Raw genomic sequence first — 11,855 nt, 5'->3', positions numbered from 1 at the left:
AGCAGCCATCTGACTCCAGTTCCCACCAATCCACTCTTTTATACCACTGTTCTTATTGGCCACAGGTGTGGCCTGTTAAGATCAGGTCTGCTCCTAATCTTTAGTAATTGGTTCAGCTGCAACTCCTTAATGGGGTAAAATTACTTTCTATACTACCTTCACTTTCTTATATTGTATCCCCTTACATTCAAATGTGTACCTTCCTGTGCTTTTAACTCCTCTCAGGATAGGGTAACTTTCCAGACAAACAACCTTTTTCTTCTAAGGTCTCCAGTCTCCAGAGGAAGTTCAGGATTATGTTGGGGTGTGATTATCCTGGGACTCTACCTTGGGCTCTCTGCCACTCATACTCGTGGCATAAATGAGAATGAAACTCCTGACACAAACCTCTCTCATGAGTGAGGAGAATTATTTCCATTTTCACAGTTTGAGCTGATGTTCTCATGACAGCTACCACAGCTCCATGCTCAGCAGGGCTGGATTTCAGGGAAAAGGTGGGTGCTCAGGGAGCAGAGGCAGGTGATACAGAGAAATAGCATCCATTTCTCTAAAAGCCAGGGAGAGTGCTGGATGCTCTCAGTTTGAATCTTGCTGTTCAAGACCTGCTAATTAGCCCTGTGCCTCCCTGCTGGCAGATTAAATGTTTCTGTTTTGCAGCTTGGGTCTATCCTGAAAATAGTCCAGAGCTGCAGGAACTCCTGGGGCTTGAGGGCCTTCTCTGCCTGCTGGCACCTGACCTTGTTTCTGCCCATACTGGTTGAAAAGTTGTTTGGATTTCAGGGAGCTGTGAAAGGCTCCAAGATCACTGCACTATTTCTAGTTAGTTACTAAGCATATTTGAGTGGCTTGGGAAATGGATCTAAATGACATGTTGGGGGAGAAGAAAAGGAGGCAAGGGCAGTGGTAGCTCAGCTGCAGATTGAATTCCTCTGGTGTTCAGAATTAGCTTGGAGTAAGGGCTGTCACATCTGCTTTTTCCTCCTCTTTCTCTTACGCGATTCATGTGGTACAGGGGGAGCAAGAGCAGTTGCTGACACCATTAAACACATAACATTAACATCCTGGTAATGATGTTTATACTTTCCTACTCAAAATTTCACTCTTTGAACCTCTTTCTCTTTACTGAGGTGGGTTGGTGTGCTTGTAACACACTCAGCACTTGATCTGAGTCCAAATGCCTTTCTCATGTCTGCAAGGTAGAGCTGCTCTGATAACTCAAATGTGCTGCCTTTCTGTGGCATCCTCCCTGGATGAGTAGGATTTTAGAGAACTATTCAAAGCAAACTGTTTGGAGGAGGAGGAGGAAAGTCTGTCTCAAGGGATGCTAGAAGAGAGGCACTGCCAGGAAAGGAGGTTTCTTGGAGTCCCAGAAGGCACAGACTGATGTTGAAAAGATTGTGAAGATTATGCTGGACAAATATCAAGGTACTGATTCTCCCTTCCAGGCCAGGGAGCATCTCCTCCTCCTTGCTCCAGCTGCTCTGCCCTGGCTTGCTGGCCAGTACTTCTGTAGACTCCTTTCTTAAGTATTTTCAGCATTTCTATGACTTCTCTCTTTTTCTTTTACCTTCTAAAGGCTGTTCACTTTTCCTGACCCCTCTTGAAGGTCTCTGATTGCACATTTCAATTTTGAAATGGTTTTTCCCTCTGGTTTGTCTGTGGTCATTTACAGGTTTCAGAACAGGGACACACAACAGCTTTTCCACAGTTACTGTCACTTTCTCTGCATTCCCATATTTTCCTGACTCTGGTGATTGGCAAGAGTTCACAATACACAGCAGATTCTGCTGCAGAAATCTATGGATGGAATGAAAATATTGTTGAATAGAGCTTCTATGGAAATAGGTTGCCCATGCTGGTTTTGTTGCTATTAAATACATTTCTGTCAATGATTCATTCCCAACAATATGAAATAAAAAGACAGAATTCTGATTATTATGTACCACTAATGATTTGTGGCTGACATACTAATTCAAAAATGTGGCTTTTAAAGTACTCAATTTAAAAAAAAGGAATTTACAATCTTATAAAATTATTTTCCCAAATATAAAAATCTTGTAATTTTTTCTGTTTCTGCAGGTGGCTGTGATTTAATGAAATTAGTTAATTAAAAACAGAATTCCTTCAGTTAAACTTTCTGTGCTTTTTGTTGACAGTTTTCTGACTGCTGCCAAAAGTCAAAGTGAAAACATAAAACTATGCATTTGCTTCTCTCCTGACTCCTTGAATAATTCTTCCTTTGGGGTGAAGTTTCCTTCACTATTTCTGTAAAACTTAGTTACAGTTATTATGTTGAATTCATTTTAATCCCAAACACTGTTTAGAGTGATGGTCATCTCAGTGGAAAACCATGGACTTCCATATCCATTTCTCCCTAAATATTAATTACCAAAAATATAAAAGGAAAATGTTTGCTTTCCCTACATGCAAAGATTTATCCTTTAACCTGGAAAAAATTGTTTGAAGTTTCCCCAGAGATGAAAGTTGATGCTCCACCTGAAAAGAGAGGCTTTCTCTAGAAATTCCTTCAGTTTTTCATTCCAAACCTTGCTACTGTTGAACATTCAAATATTCATCTTTCCCATAAAGTTTCCCATTGTAATCATTTTCAGGTCAGACAGAACTTAAAACTTTGGTAAAAGGCACATGAATAAGTTCTCTGCTACCATTCCACCCAGGACTGTCCATCTACAGGCTCAGTTTTAAGTAGTGGTGAAAATAAGTCAAAGTCTGGATATTATTTCATTAATATCTCTGGAATAATCCTACTCTCAGTCATCACAGGGAAACCAACGCAATCTGTTAAATGAGATTATTGTAAAAACAAGCAGACCTGGATACTCTTCTCCTCCAGCAAGTAAGTTGGGATGGGCAAGAGATTGTGAGGGGACTTTGCTGGGCCAGCTGACCCCAGCTGGCCAAAGGGCTTTTCCTAACATACAATACAGTGCCACAAGGTTAGGGTCACCAGTAAAAACTGGGATAGAGGAAGGGAAACTTCTGCCTTCCAAGGTGGCTCCTGCTTGGAGAATGGCTGCTCTGCGTGTGGGAGGTGGTGAGTGATTTCCTTTGCTTCATCTCTGTCTCCTTCCTTCACCTAAAACTGTTTTTATCTCAAACCATGTGCTTTCCCATTCCTGTTTTTCTTTTCTTCCCCAGTCCTGCTGGGGATGGGAGAGTGTTCGTGTGGCTGCTGGCCAGGCTCAACCCACTACATCCAGCAGAAATATTAGAGTGTGGTCAGACATGGAGAATATAAAGATAAAATTTTTCATGGCAAATCTTTATTTGGATTTTATATGAAAGAGAGGATACAAGAAATTCATGACTGCTATTACTAGCAAATCCTGGGATCTACCATGCTACCCCTGGGCCCTGGTTATCTTACAGACAGTCAGGTAACACTGGAGAGGGGGAATCAAATTGTCCTGCAGACACTGCTGGTTTTGTCTTCATCCTGACTGAAACCTGGCATAAGAATTTTCTTTTCCTTCTATCAAACCCTCACCTGCTGGTGATCATTTCCTTTCATCAACACCATTCTTTCTGTTTATCTTTTCTCTCTCTGCCTCTTCAAAATAGGATGGTTGTCATAATTTTCAAACTCAGCAGGAACATTTTCAAATGTGGATTCTCCCCTGTAATGGACATTGCATCAAAACATAAGGCAATTAGGGATACATTTAAAGTGCTTTATTTCATTTTCCTGCTGCTTAAATATTTGAAAGAAATTCACCAAGAGTCGTCCCAGTAGAGACCTGAAGACTGACATCATATTTTAGGATTTAATGTTATAACAAAGAGCCAGGATTTAATTAACCTTCTTGCTCTTTGGGAGACCTGAGACACGAGATCCAGTTCCTCTGAAAACACTGCAGCTTCTCTTGCAGTTACTGAGCTCATTAATCTCTGTGATATGGTTCTTAAGGGTACAGCTATGTTCCATTTTGATCAGGTGCCAAATATTTTACAGTGCAATTCCTTGTCCTGCCTTGCAAAGCACATCATTTAAACAAACCAGTAACAGAAGAGGAGCAAGGGAAAAAAGAAAGTGGAAATTCAGGAGCAGAAAAGGTGACTTCCTCTGTTTGCCTGACACCTGTGCCCCTGGGTTTGTGCACATAAAATATGATTGAACAGGACAATGAGAAATTTAACTCTTGGTTTACATTAACCACCACACAATACACACAAACAGCACTTCTGAAACCAGTTTCTTCCTCTGAAACAATTCCCACCTTTCAAGTTAGACTTCATTCCTCATCTAGGAGGGAGAGTTCCCAAAAGCCACAGAGACTGCCCATGGAGTTAGCCTAACCCAAATCCAGCCATGGGACTGCCTGTGGCAGTGGTTATTGGGTGTATAAATCTCTAAGTCATCAATAAGAAGAAACATCACAGAAGAACAATTGTGCAAAATTTTGATGGGAGAAAATTTTGAATTCTGTAAAAATGCTATTGCAGAGAGAAGCTGTGAACTGAGGGAGAAGTGACGAGGCTGCACAACCAGAGTGCACAAAGTGGAAGTTGGAAGAAGAGACACAGCTCCTGCTAATGAAACAGTTAATGAAGTGCAGTTAAACCAGTGAGTGTGATGTACAGAGTCTTGCTGTAGAAATATCATGAGTTTATGTGCCTTGTTTTGGGAGAGAGTTTATTTTTCTGAGGTTGTTTTTCCTGCTAGAGCCCTGTTCCTGTAAACACCCCAGAGTGTTGATGATGTGTGCTATGGCCCTGCTCCATCAGCACACCTCTGCTCTGTGCAGAGGCCAGGCTGTGGAATAGGGATGAAAAGAAAGGCTGCTGTGCCCTTCTGTCCACACTGACCTGAAATCTCAGGAAAATGAGATGCACAGACTTGGAAACCAGGAAACTCTTCATGGTTTAGTAATATACGTGCAGTTTTTCCATCCAGTCATACAAATGCCTCCTAGATTAATCTGCTCCTTTACACTGTGCCTCAAAGTCAAGATCCATCCCAGAGGTGACCTACTTGGGCACTAAGCCTGCGGCTGGAATAGAAATGATAATGCTGATACATAAAAGCACTTGTACAGGCTCTGCTGGCCATCAACTACCCCAAATTCAGCTCCTCCTCTCTTACTGACTCCTCAAAGTACAGGCACAATTTTTCTCTGCTAATGTGACAACAGAAAAGCTTTAGGCACCTGATACCCAGCAATCTGAAATGGTGAAGAGGATTTGCTTGGCTAAAGAGACTGATTGGTAGGAAAGAATTAAATTTTATCTTGCCACGCATGAGAGGTTGAAAAATGGGAGTGAACTGTAGCACCACAGTGGCCTGGTGTCTGTAATGACTGTGTTTTGTGGATACAAAACTAATATTCACTTAAGACGTGTAATGATTTCTAGTAGAGGCAGAGAGTATTTTAGCTGGTGTAAAGGTAAAAGGAAAACAAAATTCTAGTTACCCTTCAAGTGGGGTCCCTTTTCCTCTTTTCCCCAGAAGGAAAATTCCATCCATTCATTTCAAAATGCTAGGTAGAACCAGGAAATTGTTGAAATCCCAATTTCCAAATGCTTGATTTTTTTTTTGTCTGTGTAATTTGCTATAAAAGATCTACTTTTCCCAGCAGAGACCAGTCAATTTCACTTCCCTGTCAAACTGACTTTCAAGTACTTTTGGCAATTAAACACCTGAGACACAATGAAAAGTTGTTTTCCTGAGTCTTTTTACCTATATTAATGAGCCTATCTTGTTTTCTGGGAGGGAGAAGATGATTTAGGAATAAACCACAAATGGAGATGTATTTGCTTCTCTTGCTATCAAAAACAGCAAGCAGGGCTAGGACAGGGCTTTTCTTTTTGTTGGTTTGTTTATTTTTGATAGAAACAGCTATACTGCAACATAAAATCTAGAGAAAAAATTTAATTATTAATCAAATTCTATGGAGAATAAAATGTTAATTCCAACAAACTATTTGCCTTAGCTGTAATCTCTGAGAAAATGGGATAAATACATTTGACTTGGGCTCACCTGTTTCCCTATCTGTGCTGTTCAGGACCATTTGACAGATGCACAACATGACTTTGTGTATCTGAGTTACTTAGGAGCTTACTGGGAGGAATTTCTAATTTTTTATAAATGCATAAAGACTGTTTTTTCTTTTCTGTTTCAGTGAATAATTTTTGCAACACACTTATCACTTACACTGTAAAATAGTGTTTAATAAAATTGTACCATGATATGTCTCAACTCTCACAGCATTAAAAATTGTTTGTGTCCAGCTGTTCACCTAAACCTGAAAATCAGATGAAAACATTTAATTGTTCTATATAAAATATTATTAAAGTTTCACTGTGCTAAGAAACAAGTTACAACCAAGGTGAAAGCAAATTTCTGTGCAAATATTCAAACAGGAAACAACCAATAATCCCCCAGTAAAATAACTGGGAGTATTCAGCAGTATTAAGGGATGAAATATGTTACAAGGATGCTGTAATTTTTTTTGAATCAACATTATAAGTCCAGAAAACAGGGTTAAGGTTTTACTGAAAGAAAATTCTAAACAAATTGACTCCTATAAATATTTGTACACCCAAACCACCTGAGCACAATGTCACTGTGAAATAAAGAATTATAATTAATTCACAGATTACTTATAGTATTACCTGAGGTTACATTTAGCTTTACACAAGTATGCAGTGTTTTCCATTTTTATCCCTTATGGTAGGCTACTTTCAATATGTTCTTCTAGATCTTACTCACTTTTATTGGAGACAGTAAGTGCAAACCCTCTAAGTTTAGGATTCTTTATTCTGAAGAAACTGCAGATGACCCAGGTGAACAGCAGGTTTATTTAAAAGAAAGGAATAGCATCTCAGTCTAAAGTAAAACAAGGGTCAATTTTATGGCTCTAATACCACTAATTAGACCCAACAGAAGTGTAATGGGGTGTTATTATCTCTATGCATTTAAAACTCTACATTATAAACCATTAAACTTCAAGGGCCATATTCACTTATATATTTGAAGTCAGTGGAAAATATGATCCCTAATGCATTTACTCCCACTGAACTAGCCAGGAACAGCCATGGGAATGACACATCAGGCAGCTGCCCACGAAGTCCACCAAAGCCTAATAGAAGTCCTGCAACAAATTTAAATAAAATTCATTTTAACAAAGAGCATCTCTTTTATGAGGAGAACCTGTGGGAGCAGGACCTGTTTAGTCTGGAGAAGGCTGAGATCTCATCCATACATATAAATATCTCCCAGAAGGTTGCCAAGAGGATGGTGCCGGACTCCTCAGTGGTGTCTAGCGGCAGGACAAGGAGCAATAAGGCATAAAAAAACTAAAAACAAGGGCATAAACTAAAACACGAGAAGTTTCACCCCTACACAAGGAGGAACTTCTTTCCTTGGAGGTGGCAGAGCTGTGGAACAGCTGCCCAGGGAGGGTGTGGAGTCTCCCTGTGTGGAGACATTCCAGACCCATCTGGACACGTTCCTGTGTCACCTGCTCTGGGTGACCTTGCCTGGGCAGAAGGATGGACTGAGTGAAATGCAGAGGTCACTGAGCGATCTCGGGAGGTCCCTGAGCGATCTCCATCGGTCACTCCAACCCCGACCCTCCCGCCGGCTGTCACCGTTTAGGGCGGCCCGGGGGCTCTGCCCCTCAGGCGCCTCGGGCCGTCCCTCAGGGGCAGGAGGATGGACTGAGCGATCTTGGGAGGTCCCTGAGCGATCTCGGGAGGTCACTGAGCGATCTCCAGCGGTCACTCCAACCCCGACCATTCCCTGACTTTCACCGGCAGTCTCCGCTCAGGGGCTCTGCCCCTCAGGGGCAGCCCCGCCCCGGCTCCCCGCAGCTGCCGGGGGCCGTAGGCCGGGACCCCGCTCATTGTCCCCGGGCCGCGCTTCCCTCCATTCCCCGCCGCATTCCCCCTTTTCCGGGTTCCCCGGCGGCGGCGGCGCTCCCCGGAAGCGGTAATGCCTGCCCGGTGATCCAGGAAGCGGATGAGCCTCTCCCGCCCGCCTTCCCCTCCGGAGCGGCGCTGCGGGGACGCGGGGAAGGGGGTGGGGGGAGGCGGGGGGGGGGGGGCGGCAGCGGCGGCGCCACCCCCGCTCCGGCCCGGCCTGTCCGTCCCGTCCCAGCCCCCCGGCCGTGTTTCCATGGCGCCGGGCGGGCGGGGGAGCCGGGGCTGACGACCCCGCCCGCTCATGGACCCCGCCGAGGAGGAGGAGGGCAGGGAGAAGCCCCCCGTGATCTACACCATGGAGAACAAGCCCATCGTGACCTGTGAGTGGCGCCGCTGGCGGGGCTGGCGGTCCGGCCGGTGCTCCCGGCGGGCCCGGGGGGTGGCAGGAGCCGGTGCCTGGGTCTGGGGGGTTCCCGCAGCTCCGGGCGGCTGCAGAAGGGATCTGATGGCGGGGTTTGCCTCTTCATTGCTTCCCCCCCTTTCTGATGGCAGCGGGCAAACTTGGGGTTGTTTCTGTAGTAAATAACAAGGCGAATGTGGTACTCAGAGGTGTTTAGGGGAAGAGGGTGAAATGTGAGAATAAATGGTGAACCCCAAACTTCCTGGCAGCGAGCTTTGTGTGGCTTTGCTGGTGCTAAGAGAAGTTGCGAGGAGGCATCCTCTGCGGCGACCCCACTGATGCCTGCCCGCTGACATTACACTTTAATCTTAAACTGCTTTGGTTCCATCCCTGAGAGGGCTTAGTTAACCAGAACGGGATCCCTGCTTCCCGCTGTGAATTAGTTCTTCCAGGTGTCAGAGACAGGCAGGTGGTCCTGATGTAAAACGTGATCCCTGCTGCTCTTACAGGTATAGAGGGGTGCACTCAAAGTTCACTTAAAACAAGCACGTGGGCTGGGCTGGGCCTTAGGAAGCTTTTCTTTAACTGGAGAGGGGTCAAGCGCTGGAAGAGGCTCCATAAAGAGGTGTCTCCAGAATTCCAGAATCATGTCTCAGTCTGTCCCAAGTCTGTCAGTGTCTGAGAGATATTTGGACGGTGCTCTTAACATGCTGTACCTTTTGGTCAGCCCTGAAGTGGTCATATAGTTGGACCAGATGATCCTGGCAGGTTCCTTCCAACTGGAATACTCTTTTTTATTCTAACTACGTCCATAATGTTAATAAAAAGGTAAAGGGAATGAGATCACCATAGAGAATTCTGTTTTTTCTTTTTTAACAAAAGGTAGCCAGCGGCTGGTCTTAGTCAGAAGTATCTCTACTGATGATGTAACAAAATACATATTTGCACTTTATCACTAGAACACTGGGAATGCTTTATGTGCCTGTGAAATAGAAACTTGTTTCACAGTTCTGTGTTGTCTTATAATGGAGCAAGCATTTATTGGTTTAGACCTTAGACCTTACTTAGAAAAAATATCCAACTGTAACCTTGCAGCTGTAAAATTGTGGAACTCTGTGTGTATATATTTTGTCCAGACTATTTTATAAATGTGCTTTTTTTTTTTCTGTGTTAAACTTTTTTTCCTTTTTTTGAATGCAGTTCACAAGCTGAAGTGAACAGGATCTGTACTGAATCTTCTCTACTCACCTATTTCAAGAACTTTGAAATCCATTTCACTTTAGATTTAAATTCAGAAAAAATGTGCATATCAGAAACATCTGGAGGATGTAGTTTGCTGGTGTTTATGCTACTGTTCAGGCTGTGGGGGCTTGCTTTTTATATTTTCTGGCTTTATGTGTATTCAGCATTGGAGAGTCTCCATGTGTTGGGCAGGGGGACTTGGTGGTGCAGGTCAGTCTTCCCTGTTCCTGTATGATTTAAGCACCATTTTAGTCAGTTGAAGTACACAGAGTTTTACCTCAGGGTAAAACCTTGGGTTTTTTTGTTAGTGGGTGCTGAAAAGAACTCTGGTCTCTTTTGTACAAAGGAATTTTCAAACTTCCAAACACGAAATTTAACCAGATTTCAATCAAGCCCAGCTGTCTGATATTGCAAACAGTATTAATTTTGTGTGGTGAGTGAGCATACATTATGGTTGTAAAATGTTTTGTTCTTATCCCTATTCAGTAATGGTAGCAGCAGACTTACAAATGAGATAGGAGGTGAGCATTTAGTGTCACTTGTGTGCCTCACTCCTGGACTGAGGAAATCATTTCTATTGCCCTGGACAAGCACAACAGGAGTATCTTTACTGGTATGGACTGGAGGGGCTTGGTCTGAGACAGCCTAATTCAGGAGTTCAGGTTAATTCAGCAAAATTGCTCAGAGATTACCTCTGGTGAATGTAGTAAGGGTGACTTGCTACATTTTAAACCAAAATTTTTGATTTCGATGGGGAATGCATTTTACTGTAACTGCATTTTACTAATGCTTTAGTTTCTCTTCTTCTCTGTTCAGAGGAGAGGAGTGCTTGGAGACTCTAATATTTCAAATAAGTGCTTTCACCAATAATGACTTACTTGAAGGGAAGCTCCTCTAAGCATTTTATTGCTAAAGATTTACAGAGAGGTGAGGCTTGGCCTTCCAGGGAAAGGATTGACTAGGTGTGGGTTTGTTACAAAACACATTAAAAGCCATGGTATTAGAAACTGCTCAACAAACACAGTTTATCTTTGTCTCTGGTTCCACTTTCAGGCAGTTGGAGTTTTACTGGGATGAGTGTCCCACCCAGTGTGTTTTTATTGTGTCCCACCCAGGAGGGGCACGTGGGGGAAAGACAGACCTGTGAGAGGATGGCTGGGTTTGATTTGTGAAGTAAGAGGTTAAATGAGGGTGCTTTTCAGAACAGAGGTATTTCCTTTTGCTACAAGATTTGGATTAATCTCTGCCAGGTAAACTTTTGCATCATGAAATAACTCCTGTTAACTCTTAGGGTTTGATCCTAATAAGAGAGAACTGAAGAGGGAGTTTTGTTCCTAGTGCAACTTCTTTTCAACATTGTGCATACCAGAGTTGTTTTGTAAACTAATGTTTTTACCTGCTTGAAATAAATTTGACAGTGCTCTGAAAGGAATGCTTCTTTGGTAAAGAATGCTTTCAAATCTCTGAGTTAGTCTGTATTCTAACAGTAGTTATTTGCTATATTGGCACAACCCTTAATTCAGCACTCTGTCTACAGGCTTTGGCCTATGGGAAAAAGTGGCAGGTTCCACTGTCCTGGACATCTGATGCCAGTTGCAAATGCAGTTTTTGTCAGCCCTTCTTTCATGTTAGTGCTGTAATTTGATTATTTTGCCCTCAGAAGCTGTAAGTGAATTAGCCTTGTTTTTATTGTGTTTGCATCACTGGAGACACCTGTAGTTTTAACAGAGAGTTTTTAGGTTCATAGAATTTGACAATGCATGACCAGCTTCTGGAGACCCTTTCTCTAGGCATGCAGACAACCAACCTTATTTTCCAAGTGTAGGAAAAGTAGTGTATTCACAGAAAGCTGCTGTTCCTTTATGTGTTTTCCCTTTTCTCAGTATGGCAGCACCCCTGAGTGTTAAATCACTCTCGTCAGGTAGGACTGAGTGCCATGATGACTCAATTCCAAATTAATTTGAGCCATATTTTTTACACTGTCAGTCTTACTAGATTGCAATGCCCCTGGGGAGTTTCTGTGTCCGGCTGTGGTTCTGCTCTCTCTGGCAGGTTACTTTGTAAACTCTCAACTCATTTGTAGCAGTTTATCTGCATTGCTGCCAGACCTGGGAAGCTTACAAAGTGTTTTGAGTCATTTTACAGCTTTCTCACTGCTGTAGAAGGATTATTTTTAGCATCATTAATTTTTTTTTTTGTTTTTTTTTTTTTTTTTTTTTGCAGAGGCAAGTTGAGTGTTTGCATCAAACATCTTGAACTTGAGTAGTGTCTGTAAAATGTTGACTTTACAAAATTCTAAGCCAGTGCAGCTTGCTTTCCTAGGAAACCC

General features: G+C 42.9%; 1 protein-coding gene across 2 annotated transcripts in view; it reads left to right on the top strand.

The window, feature by feature from the left end:
• Window positions 1-8,090: 8,090 nt before the first annotated feature.
• The window catches only part of TRAPPC10 (trafficking protein particle complex subunit 10), a 38,006-nt gene continuing 34,241 nt past the window's right edge, over window positions 8,091-11,855 (top strand). The window contains exon 1 of one of the 2 annotated variants that reach the window (XM_058822284.1): window positions 8,091-8,264. In XM_058822284.1, the coding sequence (XP_058678267.1) occupies window positions 8,186-8,264 (79 nt within the window). In that variant the 5' untranslated portion in view covers window positions 8,091-8,185. Of the gene's footprint in view, window positions 8,265-8,967; window positions 9,113-11,855 lie in introns of those variants that run through there. The other variant, XM_058822287.1, reaches the window with a different exon arrangement.

This window comes from Ammospiza caudacuta, chromosome 2 (genome assembly GCF_027887145.1).
Source record: "Ammospiza caudacuta isolate bAmmCau1 chromosome 2, bAmmCau1.pri, whole genome shotgun sequence".
NCBI classification, from domain to species: Eukaryota; Metazoa; Chordata; class Aves; order Passeriformes; family Passerellidae; genus Ammospiza; species Ammospiza caudacuta.
The sequence above is the reverse complement of the archived record's forward strand: the minus strand, read 5'-3'. Positions and strand labels throughout refer to the sequence as shown.